Source organism: Tenrec ecaudatus, chromosome 14 (genome assembly GCF_050624435.1).
Source record: "Tenrec ecaudatus isolate mTenEca1 chromosome 14, mTenEca1.hap1, whole genome shotgun sequence".
Taxonomy (NCBI): Eukaryota; Metazoa; Chordata; class Mammalia; order Afrosoricida; family Tenrecidae; genus Tenrec; species Tenrec ecaudatus.
This window is the reverse complement of record NC_134543.1, coordinates 46704873-46729245: the sequence shown is the minus strand read 5'-3', so window position 1 is coordinate 46729245 and position 24373 is coordinate 46704873. Positions and strand designations below refer to the sequence as shown.

Below are 24373 nucleotides of genomic sequence, written 5' to 3'. Positions count from 1 at the left end.
GGCTGGAGACATTGTCCTTGAACATGCCCTTTGCGACGATGGAGGCCCTCGGACTGGCCCCTCCGGGACGGGGCCCCGGGGCAGGCGCTAAGCGCCCCGCGTTGGGGGCCGGGGAGAGGGCGCCCGCACGCGGAGTGCGCACGCCGGGCTCGGGGACGCTCGGCGAGCGGGGCGCCCGCAGCTGGCGGCGGATGGGCGGCCGGCCGTTCCCCGCGCCCGTCGCCCAACGCCCGGCTCGCGAGGCGCCCGCGGCCCATGGCCGGCGCCCGCCCCTTTGTGGCGGTGCTGGCGGCGCTGGCGGCCTGCGGCGTGGCCGCCTTCCTCGGCTACTGCGTCTACTTCGACCGGAAGCGGCGCGGGGACCCCGCGTTCAAGCGCCGCCTGCGGGACAGTGAGTGCGGCGGGGCGGGCGCGCGGGGCCGGCGGGCGGGCGGACGGACGGACGGACAGCCGGCCTCGCCGGCCCCCCAGCCCGCACGTGCCGTGTTGTGTTTGCAGAAAGAAGGACCGCGCCGCCACGGGCCCAGGAAAGGGACGCGCAGGTGAAAGGCGGTCCGCGTACTCGTGCTGCTTTGGGCCCGTTCTTTTCTCTTGGGGCTTCGTGCTGGGCGCGCCCAGCAGGTTCGTTGCCACGCCTCCCAATGGGCGCTGCAGCCAGGAGTTTGGTTTGGTTTGGCCTCAGAGAAGGCGCTCTGGTGGCGCCGTAGTTAATTGAAAGGTTGGAAGTTCGAACCCCCCACTCCCACCCCGATTCCAACTCCTGGCCCGGAAACAGTTCCCAGAACAGCCAGCATCATCTTTCTTTCCCCGAGAAGCTAGTGGATTTGAACCGCTGACCTGTGGTTAGCAGTGCAACACTGAACCCCACAGCGCCCCGGGGCCCTTTCAGAAGGATTACAGCCCTGGAAACCCTGAGGGGCGGTTCTCCTCGGTCGCAGAGGGCCACTCACTGTGAGGGAACTGGACGCCATGGCAGCAGGCTGGTTCCAGTGGTTGTCGGGACCAAGCGCACAGCTCTCTGGCATTTTTTACGTTTTACTCTCACCCCTCAAAGTACGGAGCAGTGGTCCCTCCCCCAGTCCCACCCGTCTCCCCGAGAAGAAGGCAGCTGTAAGAGTGAGTTTTCTTGACACCGGGCAGGCAGGAGGAGGAGCCCTTGCCCAACAGAAGCGCAGAAGACACCTAGAAACCATGGCAGCCACTCCTACCTGGCCCATGTCTGCACCATGGGACCGTTCTTCATCGCAGAGGCAGAACGTGTCGTTTTCTTCTCTTAAATGGAATTTATTTTCTACATAACCATCACAAGCAATCGTCCTGGTGGCTGTTTTACTCACGGTCCTTCGGAAGGGTTACAGTTTCTTGTGTGCATTTTCACAGAGAATGAAGGTGCTCCGGTGCAGAGGTTACATGTGCGCAGCGACCCTCCAAGTCAGTAGTTCAAAACCACCAGTAGGAGAAAGAGGGGGCTTTCAACTCCTATAAAGGGCTAGTCTTGGAAGCTTACAGGGGCAGGTCTACCCGGAGTCAGAATTGACTCGAGGGCAGTGTGTTAGCCTTCATTCATTCCACTGACCAGTCAGCACCAGTTTGAGAGCCGCCTGTGTGTGAGGCCCTGGCGGAGAAGCGCACATGTCAGCAATAGGGAAGAAGAAGAACCCCTCCACAAGGCAGTGTGACAGGCCAGCCGATGTCCGAGAAGTGCATCTCTGAGGCAGAGCAGGATTATCCTGGCCGGTGTTCCAATGACCTCTTACTGTTCTTGAACTTGGGTTGAAAAGAACATGTTTTATGTTGTAATCTGCAATGTGCACAGAGCTTGGTGAAGATGGCGCTCGTCTGCTACCGTGTCACTCAATGTCAGCCACTGTGGGTCAAGGTCTAGGGGCTGGTCATTTGAAGACTCACCTACGTGGTGGCTGATGCTGGCTGTCCACTTAGCTGAGACTATTGGCCACAGGACTCCATAGGGCAGCGATTCTCAACCTATGGGTGGTGACCCCTTTGGGGCGGCCAACGACCCTTTCACCGGGGTTGCCCGATTCATAACAGTAGCAAAATGGCAGTTATGAAGTCGCATCAAAAATAATGTTCTGGTTGGGGGTCAGCACACATGAAGTGTTTGAAAGGGTGGCGGCATGAGGAAGGTTGAGAAACTCTGCCATATGGGCCTCACCGCACGGTGCTTGGATCCCCTGGGACAAACCAGGGTGTGTGTTAGTGTGTTGTAGAGAGCACTTGCGGGTTGGTGCCACTTCCACAACCCCAAGGCTTGCTTGCTTTCAAGCGGAGACTGGGCTTTTGGGTGGGGGAGAAGCGAGGCTTCTGAAGTGCCCGAGACCAGGAATAGTGCTATGGTTATTTTTGGACAAAGCAGTTCTAGGAAGAAGACTTCAATTGAACAAAGCCTAGAAGACCGGGCTGACTCTGGGGCCAGTTTCCAGAAGAGGCAAGGTTGAGGACAGAGAGCCCTGCACTTACACCTTCACAGAGGTCACGGCGGGAACGCTGCCAGACCTGTTGAAGAGATCAGTTTGGCAGTGGGGTCACAGTGGGGGCTGGAGGAAAGCAAGGTTGTTGAACTAAGTCGTGGTGGCATGAATTAGGAAAGGCTTTGAAGGGCAGGCTAGGAGTGCTGGTCGGTGATGCACTGGGCTGCTAAAAGCAGTCGCCGGTCTGAAACCATCACCCACTCCTTGGGAGGAAGATGAGGCCTTCTTCTCCCATGAAGATTTCCAGGTTCAGAAACCCACAGGGTGGTTTTATTCTGTCCTGTGGGGTCACTAGGAGTCAGACCCCACTGAGTTTGGTTTTGTGAGTTTTGAAGGCCGGGCTAAGAAATTCATGTTTAATGGGAAAAGTACAAAGTATTCCTATGCAATAATTAAAGTTAGTAGGTAAAAAGAACATTTTGCTATTGTTGTAGATTGATCTGTGCAGTAATTCCATCTTCTTATCCCAACCTTGCCACTGCTATTGTTCATATACATACATATATATCTCCTATGATGACCGTACCTCATTTTGATAAGTATCGGCCTCATCATCCACACCCAGCCCCTAATGCATGGGAGGCAAAATAGCAGTACACGTGGGAATGAGAAATGCTCTGAACTATGGTGGTATCAGTAATAAATTGTCCATGCAGAGTGGGTGGGGCCTGATAACTGCTTGATGATAGGGTCGCGGAAAGGCGGGAGTCAGATCTAGATGCCTGTGAAGAAGCCTGACAGGAGTGCCTGAGGAGCTAGCTAAGTGGGGTCTGTAAAGTGCATGAACTCTCCGAAGCCCCTTTGTGAGTGGCCTTCCTGACCTGTCTGGCCCAGGTAGTCCTGTGCAGCTCCATGGCCTCTCTCCCCCTCATTGCCAGCATCCCCTGTTGCAGGTGTATAGCCACCCGTGAGGCTGTCTTTAACGTCCCCGCTCCACTTGATGGCAGTAAGAGTTGAGCACCAGCGACTCTAATAGAGGTGGCTGGGGGCACCCCAAGGGTTTCGAAGCACACCTTGGCTCTCAGAGTGCATGAGGATTTACCTGAGGAGTTGGTGAGAACTGACACTCCAAGGCCCTCGGGACGTCGTGGGTTGTGTTGAGCTGCTGATCGCCACAGTCAGCAGTTGGGAACCATCAGCTGCTCCAGGGAAAGAGAGACTTGCTGCTCCTGTGATGAGTAGTCTTGGAAACCCACATGGGCAGTTCTGCTCTGTCCTACAGAGGCGCTATGAGATGGCAGTGAACTTGAGTGAACTCTTCGAAATTGTTTCAGTAGGTCTGGGTAGAGCCCAAGAAACTCCAGATTTAACAGATCCTCCAGGTGATTCTCTGTCCTCCTCCTCCTCCCCCCAGTTCTCCCTGGGAACTCTGCTTTCCCCCGAGTGCTCCTCAGAGGTATGATTCAATACACCATCTCTGGAAGCATTCAGAGCCACATTACACTTAGCTGCCAGGCTGGCTGCCATCTCAGTGTCATATGTTGTGCAGTAATTGCATCTTCTCATCCCTTGCCACTGTTCCTGGTCACATGTATACATATAGATCTCCTACTATGACCTCGCCTCATTTTGATTAAGTATCATCACAACCAGTCCCCAATGTTTACTGTTTGCCTTTGGTTTATCACATACTTGACGGATTCCTTCCACACTACTTCAGCCGTTGAGTACCATGTACCCAGGCTTCAGGTTCTCATGTTAACTGAGTAAATGCTTTCTGCCTTGCAGTTCTGAATCTCTAACGCCTTGCAGTGGTGCTCTATACTGCTCTCACGAGTGCCTTTTCTAGTGACACCTTGTTTTCCTAAGAATTGGAACTCCTATGTTTAAGGTTCTTAGACCACAGCTGGCTTTCAATAGTTGATCGTTGGCATTTACACCGACTTCACGCTTCTCATTACCTGACATTTTGCATTTCTGACTGTCTAAAGATCTCCTTTGTGCATTACTGGCAGGTCGATGTCTATAAGGAACACGGAAAAAAAAAAAAAAAAAAGGAACACGGGGTAGGTATGAAGCCCGAGTAGTGCTGGCTCTGCTGGTTCGGTACCAGTTTGCCGGGGCACACTCAGTCGGTTGGCAGTTATGTGCTGATGTTGTCGTCTCCATTTTGTGATCTGACGTGATCACTTTCCATGTGCGCACACTACTGATTTCCACAGAATGCCCGAGGACAAGGTGTAATAAATAGTGTTACACGGCACCTTTGCTTCCTCCCTCATTCCATCAAAATCCAGCTTGTGGGAAACTACCACCGAGGGAAATAGATTCCCTAATTTATTACAGAGGGACTCTGGAAAACTGCCATTCCAATGGTAGGACAGCCTCCACTTTCGTAAATCAGAGGCACAGTCCAGGTCCATTAGCTTGCTTTCAAAATCATTCCCACAGATTCTCCCCTAACAGCCATGCTGCCTTCAAGTGAGCACGTGGTTGATTCTATCGCCCTACAGAAGGACACCTTATCCTTTTCTCTCTTCCCGCCATGACACCCACCCCCATTGTGACTTCCTCCCATTCAGGTATTAGGTTTCCTCACCTGTGAGCTCAGGGACCTTTAAAGCAGATACCACGTGCCCTGTGACAGGTACCTGCCGAGTATGCCTGTCTTAAGCTTGCCTGTAGCGATCCCGAGGTAGTAGCGGCTCGCGCTCACTTCTCCCGCACGCTGTTTGGCATGGTCGGCCGTCGGGAGAAGCTGACGTGAGCGCGCAGCCCTGAGATGTGTCGTACTCTATCGCATCATTCTCCCTCCTCATCACGTTCCCAATCGTCGCCGTACTCGTGTGCTTCTGGTTGCCGGAGGCTGGTTCCCTCTGACACCAGCTAGATAGAGCACCTGGTCTTTTGCATCACCTGTAGGTAACCTTTTCATGAAAACAGTTCACTGTCTCCACATCGCAAATGCTACCCTTTTGAGAAAGCTTTCCTTACTCCCTGACCAAGCAGATGCAGTGTCTCTGTACTTTGGCCCCTAGAGGACGCTGGACCTTGCTGCCCCTCAGGGCATTTTCACAGGCCAAACTGTGCTCCTGTGGATGGCACCTGGGGGCCTGGCTGCCTATCCGTGCAGCTCGTCCTAGTCTAAACCATGTTCTCACTAGACACTTACTGATGGAAACCTGTGGCTGTCCATCGCTCGCGTATGGGTCAAAGCTTAAACGCACTGCGCACATACGCTCATTTCACTCTCCAGAAGGTTCTTGGGGAAACAAACACAAAAACAACAAACATCCCTCTGGAGGTGCCAGATTGCAGCAGGGATGACTGGCAGCGGCCTGCCTACTCTACCTTGAACCACCAGTGACCTTTGAAGGACTTGACATTCCCAGAGATGAAGGACGATGCCACCTCATGGCCATGGTGCCTTCCTGAGCCAGGCTGCAGGGAACAGTGCCCCACCCGAGCACTAAGTGCCAAATCCCTACCACACCACGGGAGGGCTCCCATACAAAATCTTCAGCTTATCTTTTGGCCTGCCCAGCTAAAGCAGGGTGGCTGAGTCGATGGGAACAATGGCAGTGGATTCCGGTTTGGGATACTAGAGAATTGAAGCCAGGATGGCACAGCTAAGTACTTGGCTGTTCCCTAAAAGGCTGGCAGTTCAAACTCACCAGCTCTTCCTTGGGAGAAAGACGCAGTAGACTGCTTCCACAGTAAAAGGTTTTCGGCCTTGAAACCCCTATGGGGACAAGTCAACTCTGTCCTATGGGGTCGTTAAGCTGAAAGTATCTCAGTGACAGTGGGCATGGTCACGAGTTATACTGCATGAACAGAGATCGCATTTCTAACACATGACCCAGCAGGGCAGAGAAAGCACTGTAACCAAAACAGACTGACTGCCATCGAGTTGATGCAAGGGCATAGTGACCCTGCAGGACACAGGATGGGTAGACTGTCCCTGTGAGTTCCCGAGACGAACCCATTACGGAAAAGTACAAAGCTCCATCTTTCTCCCGCAGAGGAACTGGTAGTTTTGAACTGCTGACCTAGCAATTAGCAGCCTACTACATAACCACTACGCCACTACAGCTCCTGGAGATATCACTTGGGGTTGGAAACTGTAGCTCTTTTGGCACATACAAGTGGTTCTGAATAAAACTGAAAATAAAACTATCATTCAGAAAATGGTGATTTCACTTGTTGGTAAAGATATACTTATGGCTCTCAAATAATTTTTAAATTGTGAGGGACATGATTGGCTCTTTCAGTTTACCATCCTTCCCTAGACAGTAGCTTTATAAATATAATCACAGTAGTCTTTCCTGTACATTTCAGAAAGCTGGGTAGACTAGAATACTGTAGATTTGGGTTCTGCTCAAGATGTTTTTTGTTTTTAGTTAATTTGATCAGTAACCCTATAACATATGCTTATAATCCACTGTGAAATATTTTGTAAATCTTGTAGTTCTGGAATTCAGCCAATGAAACGTTACAAGATCTGTTCCTGCAAGAGGTACGGATGGGAGAGCTCTGGCTATCTAGAGGTGAGAATGGAAATGTCCTTTTATCTTTTGTTAATGGTTAAGAACTACTTGACTAATATTTGCATGTCAACTAGCTAAGTGTATGAAACCCACTAGCTAAGTGTATTAAAACCCACTTGCTTCAGTTAATAAGCACGTTAAGTGCCACCACATTCGCCAGCTTTCCTGTAAAGTTTATATTGCAGCCTTTGGAGCAAAGCCAAATAAGAGACCACCTCCCTTATTGTCAGATAAAAGGCCATGCATAAATCTTCCAGAATATGTCATCTAGAAACCTGGCCTTCTTTGGGAATTCTTAACAGTGCTCATTTATGAACCCCCATTCTTAGTCTGTCTAATGCAGTAGCACCAATAGAATTTTACTTAGAAAACAAATTTCCTAAGTCCCCTTCTTAGCTATGTAACTCACATTTTATTTTGAAAGTTTCAAATTATGCTCAAAATGCGCCGTCTGTTTCAGGAGAGCACAGAATGGGGGCTGGTCATCTCAGTAATGCCCTCTTAGTGTGCGCACAACCACACGAACTTCTCCAGGTTTTCAAGCAAACACTCCCTCCCAGGGTATTTGAGATGGTGTTGCACCAAATTCCCCTTATCTGCCAGGTGAGCGCATGTTTAGCTGTCTTTATGATACGTATACAGTAAATAACTATGTTGAGCTTCATCACAAAGAAATACCAATTGTATCTGTGAATGGATGGCCCAGAGCTTGAAATGTCTCTCGGTTGCCTTTCTTGCTCGGATAAAATAAGTCTATTCTTTCATATACCTTGGAATAATACTAAATGGTCTATTTTGTGGGTGTTACTCATTCTTTTAACATTTCAATGTCAAAGATTACACTACTGATATTTACCTTTCCAAAGATATAATTAGTAACTATAATGTGGATAGAGGCATGTAAATTAAGTGGTGTTACATGGTTAATGGCTTATGAAGGGAAATCAAAAGGTTCATGGAAACATGGAAAGATAATGGAATTTTTCTATGAACTCTTTAAAAGCACCCCCCCCCTAGTAAATTATCAACGCTGAACACTTATACTTTCAGTTAACATAAGAAAACAAATTAATAAAAAATATTTTGGTAGATGTAAATAGAGGTTCATTAATGTTCTATTAATTGTAGTTTAGATTGGTATTAAATGGAATCCATTCATAAGGCAACCAGTGAAGGCTGTTGGTCCAGGTGAGTTGACCAGTCTGCCTGGGTACTTAAGCATCACCTAGTTTCCTCAAGTGCTTAAACTTGTTTCGGAGTTCACTTGACCCCCCCAGACACTGCTTTTCTCGGGTTCTGTTTATAGTGATCACATATCACATTGCTCGTCTTAGAACCACTCATGCTTGCCTCGGCTTCTGAGCACAATGCAAACAATAAAAACAAAACCATCTGTCTCCACTAGAGAACAAGAGTTAGATGGGCTTCTCCGTGGAGGTGTGTGAAAATGTTGCCAGGATAAGAATGTGTAATGCCCACTCTTATACAAGGAAGGCGAGACGATTATGTATTGCAATGATTAGAAAAGTAACTGTTTTATGTATTTACCAGCAATTTGAGGCAGACGCAAATGAACAAGAGGAAGATCCCAACTGAAAACCGTTTCAACGTGTCCACAGTCCAGTCAGAATGCTATGGTACTATATAGGATAAACAACTATACAGTGTTGCTTCCATTTATTTTTAGTAATAAAAATTTTTTTGTCTCTTACATGATTGGACACATATTTTGATTTAAAATTAACAGTCACAACAGAAGAAACAATAGTTTATTTTTCTAATCAAGTGACCAAGCTGCGAGTCTTCAGGCCTCAACCAGTGTTGCGTGTTCCTATTTGCATTGCACAGCCTTCCATTTGAGGACGCCTGCTCCACAGCGGTTGGCTCTCCAGCAGGTCCATGTGCCAGACCGCGGGGCACGGGGGCTTTGGCTCTCGGGCATTCTGTCACGCGAATCCTCATTCCAGGCCAACACCACTCGCCAGTCCAGCCGTCTCTAGCGGGGTTGGCCAAGGAGTCCTGCTTTGGCTGCTAGAGCTTCATTCTGCTGAATATGATATTCCTGAAATCTCATGGATATTCTTTGCGTCATTTTTAAATATTTCTGTAAGCAATGCTCTGAACATGTAGTCTGGGAAATAAAAACAGAAGATCCAAAGAGGCAGAAACAAAAACATAAATTAAAAAAAAAGTATTAAAATTTTTTGCTTTTCCTAGACCCTATATAAGATAATTAAATGGTATTGTGTATCAGAGGAGTCCTGGTGATGCTCTAATTAGGCATCGATTAGGCTGCTAATCACAAGGTCAGCAGTTCTAATCCACCAGATGCTCTGAAAACGAAAGATGAGGTTGTCTCAGATTTACAGTCTATAAACCCATAAAAGACTGCTGTAAAGTTGGTATCAAATTCATGACCATGGGTTTGGCAATGTGTAACTTTTCATCAATTTCCATTTTTTGACAAATATGACTATATACTGAATGCTTACTAGCTTGCAAGGCACTAAGAACAATGGTAAGTGAAGCGCCTAACTTCATGAAGCTGTTTTTCCTCGAGGTATGTTTCTATATTAACAGAAAGCCCACGCTCCCCCATCCTCCTTGTCAATGGATAAAATACAGGAATAGAGGCCAGTACCCCATATAAATGAGAAACCCATTCTTACCCCAATTCTCAATCTTTTTTTTTTTTAAAAACCAAAAGTATTTAACTCAGCATTTATCCTAAGCTTCATCAGTTATTTAGCAAGTACATCCTGGAAGGAAGTTATTTTTTACTCTTTTTAAATCATTTTATTGGGGGCTCTTTTTAAATCATTTTATTGATTGTGATTCTTATCACAATCCATACATACATCCATCGTGTCAAGCACATATGTGTATTTGTTGCCATCATCATTCTCAAAACATTTGCCTTCTACTTGAGCCCTTAATATCGGTTGCTCATTTCCCCTCCCTCATGAACCCTTCATAATTCTTAAATTATTATTTTGTCATGTTACACTATCTGACTTCTCTCCCTGCCCTCTTCTCCACTGTTCATCCCCCAGGGAGGAGGCTATACGTAGATTCTTGTAATCGGATCCCCCTTTCTACCTCACATTCCCTCCACCCTCCAGGCATCACCACTCTCACCACTGGTCCTGGAAGTTTTAATGTCATCTCGAACCAATGTATGAATACTACGATAGCAGATATTAAAAGTTAACACTTCTAATAGGATTGGGGATCTGGAGTCCATCGAATTCAAGCTCTGCGCTTTCCTGTTCTAGGGGTCAGACAGAAAGATCTTACATCTTATCTTATTTTTCTGACCAGGTCATCTTAACTGAAAGCTAACTAGTAAGAATCTTTTCTCAAATAGTTAACTCAACCCCAAGCATCTTCTCCAAAAAGGTGTGTCAGCACAATAGGACTATATGTTAAATTCGGCCTCGTTAAAGTTGTCATAGGTCCCAGGGAGCTTTAGTTCCTTTGAGCAATGGAAACATAATAGGTAGTCCAAATTTCCCGTAATGGGGAACAAGCTAAAGGACTAGGGGCACCCCATGTACACGGTTCACCAAAACTGCAGAGAAGTGTTAGTAGGCAACACTTTTCTTACCTCTTCAGGTTTCACCTCTCTTGTTGTGAAGTCTTTAACACAGTCCAAAAAGCAGGTTTCTGTAAGTTTATTGTAGGTTCCAAGAAATTCCTTAAACTACAAATGAAACAAAATGTTCTTTAATGATTTTTTCTTTTTAAAAATCATGGTCAAAATACATAGAGCATAATAGACAGCAATTCAACAACTTCTACTTAAAAACCTTTGTGACATTGGATATATTCTTCACGTTGCACAATCATGTTTGTTACGTTTATCCAAATTATCCCATCACCAGGTAATGTTGCTTTTACAATTTGTTTTACAAATCTTTTTATTGGGGACTCTTAACTCTTAAAACAATCCATACATCTATTGTATCAAGTACATTTGTGCATATGCTGCCGTCATCCTTTTCAAAACATTTTCTTTCTACTTCAGCCCTCGGTATCAGCTCCTTTTTCCCTCCTTCCCACCCTCATGACTCCTTGATAAATTATTATTTTTTATTAAATACTTTTATTAGGAGCTCTTACATCTCTTATCACAATCCATACATTCATCCGTGGTGTCAAGCACATTTGCGCATATGCTGCCATCATTTCAAAGCATTCTCTTCCTACTTGAGCCCCTGATATCAGCTCCCATTTTTCTTTTTTTCTTTCCCTCTTCCTTTAAAATTTTTTTTTAAATTAGGGGCTCACACAACTCCCACCACAGTCCACACACACCAACCGTGCAAAGCCTGTCCGTCCGCACACTCATTGCCCTCACCACTCTCAAAACAACCACTCTCTACCCAAGCCCCCGGCATCAGGTCCTCAAAATTTTTCCACTCCCTCCCCAACAGCTCCCCATTTCTTCCCCCTCCCTCAAGAACCCTTGATAAGTTATAGATTATTTTTTCATATCTTACATCATCCTCCATCACCCCTCACCCACTTTTCCGTTGCTTGTCCCCAGAGGTGGTTATAGGTTGATCCTTGTGATCAATTTCTCCTTTTACCCCCACCCTTCCCTAATCCTCCTAGCTTCTCTACTCTCCTTGTTGGCCCTGGGGGGGGGGCGGGGAGGGTATCTATCCAGGATTCCGTGTTGTGGGCTTTTATCTGTAGCAGCGAGCACATTCTGGTCTAATCTGATTTGTAAGGCAGAAATGCGGTCATGATAGTGGGGGGAAGGAAGCACCAAAGAACTAGAGCAAAGTTGTGTGTTTCAAAGATATGATGCTACATTGCACCCTGACTGGCTCATTTCTTCCCTGTGACCAATTGTCTACAGATTGCGCCCCCCCCCCCCCCCCGCACCAAATCACCATGTGTATGATTTTGTTCTGGGTGTTAGATGCCTGGTATCTGATCCCATCATGATCACACAGACTGGTGTCCTTCTTCCATGTGGGCTTCCTTGCTTCTCAGCTAGATGGTCGCTTGTTTATCTTCAAGCCTTTAAGACCCCAGACGCTATATCTTTTGATAGCCAGGCACCATCAGCTTTCTTCACCACATTTACTTATGCACGCATTTTTGTCTTCGGTGATCATGTCGGAAGGTGAGCATCACAGAATGCCGGATTGTTAGAAAAAAAGTGTTCTTTTGTTGAGGGAGTAGTTGAGTCGAGGCCCAATGTCCATCTGCAACCTTAATTCTCAACATACAGATGAGTACATAGTTCTATTCTCGTCGTTATCTGTTTACATAAGTACATGCCTGTATTTAGACCTCCATAAATGTCCTTTGTCTCCTAGTTCTTTCTTCTATTTCCTTTTACTTTCCTCCTGGTCCCACCAATGTTTTATTTTTAAAACAAGTAAGTTTTGAAACTTAGTAATGGATGTTATTATATTTAGATGAAATACTATGTAATACTTGAAATCATAGGTTCTTTTACCAATTTAAATGAACATAAATATATAACTTCTAGTTCAATATTAAGTTTTTCTTTGGTTATCAAATGAAAAATATACATATCATTTATCCCTTCTGGAAATGAAATGCGTATTTTGTGAGAGCACTCACTGACATGGCTGCATTAGGAGTGCCTTTCATCTTTTAGCAAAACCTCTTTTCTTTAATTATAACACCTTACCTGTTTTATCTGATCGGATTCTGGTATTTGCGCAGCCATATTCTTTTGGTATGTTGGAGTCACCTGATTTAAAAAACAAGAATAGTTTTATGAAACTAGAATTGAAGCAAGTTTACCTGAAGTTATTGTTTACATTTTATAAATTCTTAACTGTGTGTAATTATATGCCAACTTTCCAGAGGGGTCATTAATGAGTGTAAACTGTTAATGTGCTCAGTTGCTGGCCAAGAGAGCGTTGAGTCCACAGAGGTGACCTACTTCTGAAATCTCAACCACTGAAAACCCCGAGGGGCACAGCTCTGCCCTGACACATGGGGTTATCCTGAGTTGACGTGACAAACTACCACAGAGTAGATTCCAACTTAGAGCAACCTGGTAAGAACAGGTAGAACTGTCTTGGTGGGCCTCCTAGCCTATTAAACTCTACGCAGCGAAAAGCCTCGCCACTCTCTTGTGAGAGGCTGGTGGTTCTGAAATGCTGTGGTACACTGGAGGTTAGTGGTTCAGCACCTAATCCACACTGCCACCAGGGCTCCTGAATGCAACGATGGACCTGGAGCATCGTTTTAGACATTATTTGTCAAAGCCGTCCATTTTAAGATGGCTTACACTGCTAAAGGGAGTAAAGGACTAAGCAAATTCGAGATATCCCTGGCACATAAACAAATGTGGCTAAGAAAGCTGATGGTGCCCGGCTATGAAAAGATAGTGTCTGGGGTGTTAAGGACTTGAAGATAAAAAAGCGGCCATCTAGCTCAGAAGCAACAAAGCCCACATGGAAGAAGCACACCAGCCTGTGAGATCACGAGGTATCGATAGGATCAGTATCATGCATCAAGAACAAAAAATCATATCACTGTGAATGAGGGGGAGTGCAGAGTGGAGACCCAAAGCCCATCTGTAGGCAACTGAACATCCCCTTATAGAAGGGTCTCGGGGAGGAGATGAGCCAGTCAGGGTGAAGTATATAGCACCGATGAAACACACAACTTTCTTCTCATTCTTTAATGGTTCACACACACCCCTAGCCCCATTATCATGATCCTAATTCTACTTTACAAATCTGGTTAGACCAGAGGATATACACTGGTACAGATAGGAACTGGGAAACACAGGGAATCCAGGACAGAATAACCCCTCAGGACCAGTGGTGAAGAGTGGCGATACTGGGAGGGTCGTGGGAAATAAAGGGGGAACCGATCACAAAGATCTACATATAACCCCCTCCCTGGGGGACGGACAATAGAAAATTGGACACAGGGAGACATCAGACAGTGTAAGACATGAGAAAATTATGAAGAGTTCTTGAGGGAGGGGTCAGGGAGGGAAGGGAAAAATGAGCTGATACCAAGGGCTCAAGTAGAAAGCAAATGTTTTGAGAATGATGATGGCAACAAATGTAGAAATGTGCTTGACACAATGGATGCATGTAGGAATTGTGATAAGAGTTGTACAAGGCCCCAATAAAATGATTAAAAATAAATACATAAAAATAAAATGAATCTGAAATTTAAATGGATAAGACAGTAGAATAGCTCAAAGGAATGTGGAGAAAGAAAAAGTAGGATCAGTCGATTTGATGTCAGACTTACACAGCTACTGTAATCAAGAAAGTGTGGCAGAGGGACAAACACTTAGGAATAGAAATAGAAAACTCAAGAAAAGTAACAGAAACTTCAACGTTTTACAATCAAATAGGACAGGTTTGTTAAACTGTTGAAGCAGCTATCAATAAGCAAAAGCAGCTATCTCAATAAACACAGAACAGTGGGTGAAGGCAGACGTCGGACAGTGTAAGAAATGACAAAATACTTTATAAATTGTCAAGGGTTCATGAGGGAGAGGGCAACGGGGAGGGAGAGGAAAATGAGGAGCTGATACCAAGGGCTCAAGTAGAAAGCATGTTTTGAGAATGATGATGGCAACAAACATACAAATGCGCTTGACACAATGGATGTATGTATGGATTGTGATAAGAGTTGTACAAGCTCCCAATAAAATGATTGAACAACAAAAAACATGATCCATAAAAAGAACTGATGACGGATGTGCTTGATACAATTGATGTATGTACATGTATGGATTGCAATAAGAGTTGTATGAGCCCCTAATAAAATGTAAACAAAAAAATAGAACTGATGAGATTTAATTAAAATTTAAAATTCTCTATTAAAGTCCCTGATAAGAGGATGAAAATACAGGACATAGACTGAAAAAATATATGCCAATCATCTATTTGACAGAGATATTAAAAACTCTCAAACCATGGTACAAATACACAATCAAATCAGGAAATGGGTGTAGGACATGAAGAGAGATTTGATCAAGAAATTTAGTTGTTGTGTGGGACCGAGGTAATTCCAACTCAGAGCAACCCTACAGAGCTGCCCAAGGGACTTCCTCGCCTGTGGTCTTCGAAGAAGCAGACTGCCGAGCCTGCCTCCCACTGAGTGCTGTTGAGCTTGTCACAGACTTTGGTTTGCAGCCAGGTACTTTAAACCGCATGCCATCTGGGCGTACAGATGACTGATAACAGCCAACACCAAACTCACTGCCATGGAATTGATTCCGAATCACAGTGCCTCTACAGTCCACAGGACAACTGCCTCTGGTTCTCAAGACTGAACTCTACTGTGGAGTGACTGGTGGTTTTGAATGGCTGACTTTGTGGTTAGCAGCCCAATGGGCTCCAAAGGATGGCAAATAGGTGCACAGAAAGATGCTACACCTGATTAGCTACTGGTGTTCATTTCTCTGAGCTGATTCCAACTCATGAAGACTCCATGCGTGGATGCAAAACCACAATGCACATCTATGTATCTGTCACAGCAGCTAAAATAAAGTGACAACGCCAAATGCTAGTGAGGAATGTGAATAAACTGGGCCACCCATACATTCCCAGTGGGTACACAGCTACTCTGGTAACCAGTGTAGCAGTTTCCTAAGAAATTAAATATGTAACTAAAATACAACTCAGAAACCCTATCAGTGGGCATTTATCCCATAAAATGATACTTACGCTTACATAAAAACCGATGTATGTGAGTAGTTCTTCCCTCAGTAACATAAATCCACTGTCCCCCAAAGAGCCTACTTACTCTTTTGAATTGCTTGTTAATTTGATCTCAGATAAACAAGTTCTGAAAGAGCCCCTCCCCCCACCCTACCCCTGCCATTCATTTTTTAACTAGTTACCCTAAAGCTAACCTGTTGAGTGGTTTTAAGATGACTTCAGTGGGCATTTATGGTTTAAGGTTTAAAGATTACCTTAGGGCTGTAGTTTCAGGATTTCATCCATCTTCCACGGCTCCAGAAAGTCCAAAGCCCATGAGAATTTGATATTCTGTCCTGCATTTCTCCTTTCCGATCAGAATTCTTTTAAGGAACTTTGACCAGACTGTTCAGAAATATCTGATAATCAAGCACTATCTAGTTCTTATGGTCTCATGGCAAATGAGGAACCTAATTAATTATTCAGAGGCAATTAACCACATAGTCCACATCCTCCACCTATTCCTGACTCCTTCCTGTCCTTCCAGGTGAATAGACTAATGAACGGCTGTGCAAGAGGCTTTTGAAAAGCCCTCAGGAGCTGCACAGCCAGCTAGGAGACAGACTAGAGGCACGAAACACGTGATAGGCCACTTACGTGTGGTCACATGCAAGTGTGACCTTCCACCTGCAAAGCGAGGAATCCTTTGGTTGTATACAAGCAGTGTCAGCAGCTACTCTTTTTCTGTCACTGTACGTATGTCTGTCACACAGCTTTGCCAATTCAGCTTTTTCTAGTACAACAAATCAACAGCAATTACAATGGGCTGTGTAAGCGCATCCTACCCTCCCCACCCCATAACCGTTAGCAAACTTTGGCCTCTATACATTTGCCTCTTCTTGTCTGTTTCCAAGTCTTTGGGGTATATATACCTAGGAGTGGGGTTGCTGGGTCATGTGGTATTTCTAAAGAACCCTGGGATGGTGCAGGGGCTAAAGGTCTTGGTTGCTAAACAGAAGGTTGGCAGTTCAAACCCACCAATCACTTCAGGAGAGAAGGATGTGTCCATCTGCTTCTGCAAAGCTTACAGCCTGAGAAAGGGGCAATTCTACTCTGTCCTCTAGGATCCTTGTCAGTAGGAATCTACTCGATGGCAGTGGATTTATGGTAGTTTTTTCTTTTTTTCCCCCAGACCACTTTGCACTGTTTTCTACAAATATATGTATTCTACAAAAACAGTATATACTCGTGTATTCAGCACATTTAAAAAAATGCCTTTATTTTGTTTTTTAGAAAATAATTTTATTAGGGCCTCATACAGCTCTTATCACAATCCATTCATTGTGTCAAGCACATTTGTACATTTGTTGCAATCATCATTCTCAAAACAATTGCTTTCTACTTGAGCCCATACTATCAGCTTTTTTCCCTTCCTCCCCACCCCACCCCTTCATAAACCCTTGATAATTTATAAATTATTATTTTGTCATGTCTTCCACTGTCCGTCTCTCCCTTCACCCACTTTTCTGTTGCCCGTCCCCCAGGGATATGTAGATACTTGTGATCAGTTCCCCTTTCTACCCCACCTTCCCTCCTCCCTCCCGGTATTGCCACTCTTGGTCCTGAGGGATTCATCTGTCCTGGATTTCCAGTTCCTATCTGTACCAGTGTACACCCTCTGGTCTAGCCGGCTCTGTAAGGCAGAATTGGGATCATGGTAGTGGGTGGGAGGAAGCATTAAAGAACCGGGGGGGGGGGGGGGGAAGAACCAGAGGAAAGTTGTATGTTTCATCAGCCCTACATCGCACCCTGACTGGCTCGTCTCCTCCTGGAGACCCTTCTGTAAGGGGATGTCCAGTTGCTTACAGATGGGCTTTGGGTCCCCACTCCGTACCCCCCCCCTCATTCACAATATATTTTTGTGGTAAAATTAGGTGCCTCAGCTGATACTCGGGTCGGCTGATACTCGAGTATATGCAGTACCTTTTTTTGCATTCTAACCAGCAATGAATACAAATTCCAAAAACTAGAGAACATATTGACGGTCGCTGAGGGCTAAGTAGGGGGTGGTGGTTGGGAGAAGTCGATGGGGCCACAGAAGGCAGTATGAGGACTGTGCTTGGAATCGCTGCATTAAAAAAAGAAGAAGAAATGCTCTGTATCTTGACTGTCTTAATGCCCCAATTCTGGCTGTTAAACTGTGTTATAGTTTTGCAAGCTCAGGGAACTAAGTCAAGGGCACAGGGGATAGCTTTGTATCACTTCTTACAATTGGATGTCGATTTAGGCCTCCCTCTCAGAGAGGTTAAGTTAAACCAGTTTTGTGGGAACTGAAAAAACAAAAACCCAAGTATAATAAAACATGCACTCAGGAATCTGGTTTCTCAGCAGACCTCCAGGTAAAAGTACAAAGGTCATCCACTCGCTCCTGAGCCTATGAGTTGTGTAACCACTGGACTTTAGGAAGACAGGCGACGAACCAAGCTTTTACTGCTCACCACCACTCACTTCCTGATAACACCTTAGAAATCACATTATCATTCATCCAAAAAAGTTTAGTGTCCCAGTTCAATTTACCGAGATCCAACCTATGTACATTAAAAAAATCATTTTATCGAGGGCTCGTACAACTCTTATCACAATCCATACATTTATTGTGTCAAGCACATTTGTGCATTTGTGGCCATTATCATTCTCAAAACATTTGCTTTCCACTTGAGCCCTTGGTCTCAGCTCCTCATTCCCCTCCTCCCTCGCGGCTCTCCCCCCCTCATGAACCCTTGATAATTTATAAATTATTATTCTGTCATATCTTACACTGTCCAACGTCTCCCTTCACCCAGGGACGAAGTTATATGTAGATCCTTGTAATTGGTTCCCTTTTTCCAACCCACCCTCCCTTCACCCTCCTGGTATCACCACTCTCACCACTGGTTCTGAAGGATCATGTCTGGATTCCCTGTGTTTTTAGTTCCTATCTGTACCTATGGACATCCTCTGGTCTAGCCAGGCTTGTAAGGTAGAAATGGGATCATAATAGTGCAGGGGATGGGGGTAGGGGCAAGTATTTAGGAACTAGAGGAAAGTTGTATGTTTCATCATTGCTACACTGCACTCTGACTGGCTCGTCTCCTCCCCTCAACCTTTCTGTAACATTATCATTCACTGTAATGAAAAAATGATGCCAGTTCCCTTTTTTCCTGTCTTAATACTGTTTCATGAAAAAATTCGTAATTTTCAATCAGATGCTAGGACAGAAAATGGAATGTTTCAAAATTCTGTCAGTTTCAGAGCCTGGCAACACTGCTCCTCCTCAGCACCCCCAGTGAAAAAGGAAGGTTGTTACTGGGATGTCTTGATGACACGTGGATGAGGATCCCTCTCCTCTGGTGTCAGGATGAAATGATCATCCTCATGTAAAATGATCTTTCTGATACTGTCTTTTAATGAACAGTGCACTAAACATTTCTCTTCCTCCGAAAAAGTACCTATTATGGAAGTAATTATCTATTAGTCAGAAACTAATATGTTTACATTATGATTAATTTCATTATCTTTCTCTAACTTACATTATTTCATTTTTCAAGTTATTTCTTCAGCTCTACTGCGAAGAGCTAACAACTTTCTTAAGTCTGCCCACGTTTTCAAAGCTCTTCTCTATAGTTACCAACATCCTGACCTCATGTTAACTGCCATCGAGTTGGCTCCATCCCAGCAACAGAAGGAAACACTGCCTGGTCTGGTACCACCATTCCTTTGTCAATTTGTTGTGGTGGCCTGTGTGTTGTTGTGATGCCGAAGGCTATCTGACTGGTATTTCAAATACTAGCAGGGACACCAAAATGAGCAGATGTCAGCCGTCACAGACCACAAAGGTGGAGCCACTGAAAACCTAATGGATAGAATCGAAATATTGTCTGATACGGAAAACTTCATGATAAATTGTTACGAAATTGTCCTTAGCAAATACTGGTGCTGAGTGAATAAGCTATGCAACATTTACTTGCAAGTTTGAGATCATTTAAATTTTTCGGTAATCAATCCTTTGGTAGTCTGCATTTACTATAAAGATGGTGAGAATTGGTGTCAGCAACAAGGCGGCTCTTGATTTGATCTTTGTTTCCAGATATAGCAGCACATGTTTGTTATGGTGGAAACAAAATCCAGCCATGGGCCATTGCTGGTAATACTCCTAAAACCTAGCAAGGGAGGGGACGGGGAAGTTCTAAAATTGCCAGCTTGTTTTGAGAATGGTAACAGCAATACGGAGTTATTTTTTGTGGAAATAAAATATATCCCAGAACCTGGTGATGTAAAAGTAAGGAATAATCTCAGCAGTCACTCAGCTCATACCTTTTCTGATGCATGAGTTTCCTTTCTGTTTGGGGATAACAGTTGCTCAACCTTTTCTTCAGTGATTCGAAGTCTGAGGTCTTACCTGTAAAACAAGGGGGGTGGGGGAACTGTTAGAGATGACTGCTGAGACCTGTAAACTTGTAAATATCATTCTATCTTGGTTTTTGGACTTCCAAATCATATTTTTTCCACTCTCCAACAAGACCTATAAAGTGTTTGTTAAAAGCTATTATAATTAATATTCATCAAAAATGTTATTTTCTAAATAGTGCAGTACAGGTTTTAATTTTTTTGTTATGTTTTCTAGCCATCACCAAATATAAATTTGTTTTTGCTACCTATAATACGATGGGGGAAATCTCCATTTCTCATTTTAGAATCATATGGTTTATACCAGGTTTGATGCCAAACCTTGAATTCAGCTCAAACTTGGACACACCAATTCTTCTGGTTTGGTTCCCGGTCACCACAATAAAGTGAATATTGCAATAAAGTGAGTCACATGCATTTTGGGGTTCCCAGCACACAGCAAAGCTCTGCTTACACTATGTTTTAGTTTATAAAGGTGCTCTGGTGGGGTAGTGAATTACACATAGATTAAGAGTCACCAACTGCTTCATGGAAGAAACATGGGTCTGTCCTCTCTCGTAAAGCCTGGAAGTCTTGGAAGTCCAAAGGACGACTTTGTCCTTGAAGAGTCCCTGTGAGTAGAAGGAACACCTTGATGGTAATGAGCTGGGTGGGGTTTTTTTTTGGAGGGCGGAGGTGGGGTGTCAATAAAATATGCAATAGCATTATGAAAAAGCTGGAATAGTATGAGAATTACCAAAATATAACACAGACCCATGAATTGAGTATATGCTGTTAGAAAAATGGAGCCCACAGATGTGCTGCTCATAGCCCAGTTGCTACAAGTCTTTAATTTGTTAAAAATGTATTGCCTGAAAAGTGCAATAAAATAAGATAGGGCTGTAATTGCCCTGGTCCTTGAAGGCTGAGTACTGGTAACGAGTACCTTGGGATTCAGAAAGGTCATGAATGGATGAGAAAAGACAGAGTGATAGGTTACTGGGGAAAAGATATTCGGGTCTCACAGCAGCTTTGCAGGTACTTAGTACAAAAGAAAAACTATCTTTACAATAGACACATCTGGAAGTGGCCGCCTTTACCACAGATTAAACCTAGTACTGTATAAAAATACTGGATTCTGACATTCTGTGTTTCTTGGTGGATACAATAACAGCCTAACACTATCTGTCAGAGTAAACCAGCCTCTGACAACCACAGGGTCGGTCCATAGGCACAATTATACAGTAATAATATGTAAAGATAATAGTAAAGTCATAGAATATAGGAGAGCTAGGTAAGAGTAAAATAAAGGGGACAGACACATTTTATGGTAGCATGCTCACATCAGGGATGCCATGATGTCAGCAGCCAGGTCTGCGCAGAGAGCGGAAATATATTCCTAATCATGGCTTATACACTTAGGGGTGTGCAAGCCCCTGATTACAGATAACCATATACTAACAGGAAGGGGCTGTTCAATAGGCATTTGCACCACAGGAAGGGATGAGCTAGGGGTGTACATGCAATAGGAAGGGGAGGGACTAGGGGCACATATGCATCAAGCTGTGTGGATCCTAGATTCAAGATGGCAGCCGAACTTTGGTCATCCTTGAGTTGGCTTGACCTTGTATCTGGGCCCTCCTTCAGGAGAACAATCCACTCTCCTATCAGCAGAAAGTGGCCCCACCTACAGAGGGACACATAATAGAATGGGACTGCTCTAGCCGGCTGCTGCCCTCAGGGAGAGAACCTCTAAGCAGCTGAGCTCTCATGTGCTAGCAAGCAGTGTCCTGGGCTGGGCATACAATATTGGGGAATAACCTGAGGAAAAAACTTTCTCTACAACTAGCTATGTGGTATTTTTGCCGGATTCTGAGCATGAAGAAATAATCAGGAGAATCCACATTATGGAACAAGGTACAAGATTGGCTTGGAAGTTTTAAAAGTAAATCATAAAGCCGAGGGCGGGCTGTTCTCGATTTGAGACTAAAGGATCATGACAATTACAAGCCACTGGAATCACACGCACAAAGGCATGAAATCTTAAAGACATTCTTGGGATAATAGGAAATTAGAACATGTTAATCTTTCCTGCTTTGGTGATCTTACTGTGTCTTGGTTACAGTGTCCTGAAAGAGATAAATGTTGAAGAAATTAGGGCTAAGGGTCATGATGTCTACAATGTACTTGCAAATGGTTCAGCAAAAAGAGAAGATATAGAAAACAAAAGTAAATGAAAAAAAAAACACACCAAAAAGATACCCAAAAAAGAAAAAATATTGCAAGCCATGTTTTTGCTTTGGTTCCACGACTATTAATGTCTTTTAGTCCTAAATTCATCTGAGCTTATTGGTTGGTTTGACATCATAAGCCCCTATCACATCCCTTCACTTTATCTACAGCATGTCTAGTTGTCAGATTTGCTAGCTAATTTAACTCATTAGTCAAACCAAACCCACAGCCATGGAGTTGATTCTAAATCATAGTGACCCTGCAGGATCCAGTAGACAGAACTCCCTCACAGGGTTTCAAGGGCTGTGAAATCCATGCCTTTCTCCCATAGAGCAGCTGCTGGGTGTGACAGTGGGTGCGCAGCCAAGCATTTAACTCATGTGCCACTGAGGTTCCTTTCTGAGGGGAAACCAAGCAGATCATATCCCACTTTCAGATCAAAAGGTTGGCTTCGAGGACACGAAAGGTCAATCTGGGAGCACTGGATCCTTCAAGGACCCCCCGGGAGGATGAACCTGGGCCCCTGGTTGGGTTACATACACACGCACCGGTTATTAAAGGTGTGGTATGAAGGGGCCATTGCCAGACAGGAAAGTTGGCACACAAATCATTTACTAAAGACATTTTACAGCGTGCCCAGCTAGCTGGTCAAGATCTGTTTTCTGAGTCTGGAGACTACAAAGATCCCTTTTTCTTTTTACTCCTAGCTAGAATTAAGGGAGTCTAGTCAGTCAGCTGCAAAGTCTCTTGGAACTCTGACATTATAGTCCCATCTCCTAATTCACTCATATTACCCATGAAATGGTTTGTGAATAAACACACCGCCAAGAACCCAATATTAAAATACAACTGAATAATGATCATCAAGGGGCAAAGCTAGGCTTTTAAAGTCCTTTTAACCTTGGGATTTCTGCCACCCGAGAAGATAACAGAGATGAAATAAATAAAATTGATTGTTTAGCCTTTAAATTAAACCACAGTTTTTACTTCAATATTTTTAAGCCTCCAATAAAATGTAAAGGGAAAAGGTCCAAACAGCAAATTCTCGAAAATGTACAGACTTGGGAGAGAGCTGTTGGCCCGGTATTCGGTCTAGAAAGGAGCCCTGTCCTCCTCCCGCCTACTTAAGAAAGGCCTCCTGTCAGAGCAAGGTCACGGTTGAGAACCTTACAGCTCAACTCTGTGTGTCCTAAACAAGATCCCTGCTCTCCGAGACCGGACTCAGAGCCTCAAGTTTTACCAACGCCACGGTGGAGTCGTCTCCGGGCGCGACCCAACCAGCCATCGGGCCCTGCTTCGAACCTCCGCACAGGGCCACGTCCACGCGGCGGCCTCGGAGACCCTGCCTCTTTCCCCAAGGGTAGGGGCCACCCCCCGCCCGGGATCCCGGGGACAGAAAGGAAGTCACACTTACGCACAGGTTCCTGCATGCGATACCAAAAGAGTCTGGGGGCGCTTCGCTGCCAGTCGTTAGTGGGCGGCCGAGGAGCAGAGTCACGGTACGCGCGGCGGCCGCAGGAGAGAACACGTGGGAACGGCGTTGGCAAATGGCAGGCAGCCCTTCGGACGCCGATTCGTTACCACACCGCGAACTAGAGAGAAAAGAGAGGCTAGCACCCGAGCATTCTCGAATCTAGTTAGAATCCATTGGAGTGGTTTTTGTTTAAACGTTGCTCTCTATTCCTGACGTCCGCTCCGGTACCTGTCGGAATCTGTCGAAACTCTTTCAGAGACAAATTTACCTAATCCTAGGAGCCTAACGGTCTTCAGGAGCCACCCTGTAAACACTCCCTAATGCCTACGAATGGTGCCGTCCGTTAGATCTGGAGCGCTGCACAGCTCCGAGGAGTCCCCCGGGCTCCAGTCGATGATTAGCATTTACGAGGCAATGTTCTGCCGGGAAACAACGGCATTAGCAAGGGGAAAACCCCCCCACTCACCCACTAGTTTGAGGTCGTTTGCGCGGGGTGTCGGTTTCCGCCGGAGGAGCAACGGGAGCGCACCGCGGCGCACTCGGCTCCGGTTGGACGCTTTCGGAGGCCCTGAGGGGCTGGGGTTTGGGCGGCGCATG

General features: G+C 45.1%; 2 protein-coding genes across 9 annotated transcripts; one reads left to right on the top strand and one right to left on the bottom strand.

Annotated features, from left to right (window-relative positions):
* The first annotated feature begins 255 nt into the window (after positions 1 to 255).
* Positions 256 to 8575, top strand: TOMM20L (translocase of outer mitochondrial membrane 20 like). The gene is made up of 5 exons (XM_075532198.1): positions 256 to 391; positions 499 to 542; positions 6901 to 6979; positions 7440 to 7582; positions 8531 to 8575. Exons 1-5 carry the CDS (start codon positions 256 to 258, stop codon positions 8573 to 8575), a joined length of 447 nt encoding a protein of 148 aa, XP_075388313.1.
* Positions 8576 to 24335, bottom strand: TIMM9 (translocase of inner mitochondrial membrane 9). Of its 8 annotated transcripts, XM_075531281.1 has the most exons (8): positions 24243 to 24335; positions 23717 to 23894; positions 20614 to 20702; positions 19999 to 20083; positions 16303 to 16438; positions 12654 to 12716; positions 10587 to 10682; positions 8577 to 9110 (listed from the first exon to the last, which is right to left on the bottom strand). In XM_075531281.1, the coding sequence occupies exons 6-8, from the start codon at positions 12690 to 12692 to the stop codon at positions 8976 to 8978; spliced, it is 270 nt and encodes an 89-aa protein (XP_075387396.1). In that variant the 5' UTR covers positions 12693 to 12716; positions 16303 to 16438; positions 19999 to 20083; positions 20614 to 20702; positions 23717 to 23894; positions 24243 to 24335; the 3' UTR covers positions 8577 to 8975. The 8 variants fall into 8 exon arrangements, with proteins under 8 accessions (XP_075387397.1, XP_075387396.1, XP_075387391.1 ...); XM_075531276.1 differs by lacking the exon at positions 20614 to 20702; XM_075531278.1 differs by lacking the exon at positions 16303 to 16438 and having other exon boundaries at positions 8580 to 9110; positions 20592 to 20702.
* Between the last annotated feature and the right edge of the window lie 38 nt (positions 24336 to 24373).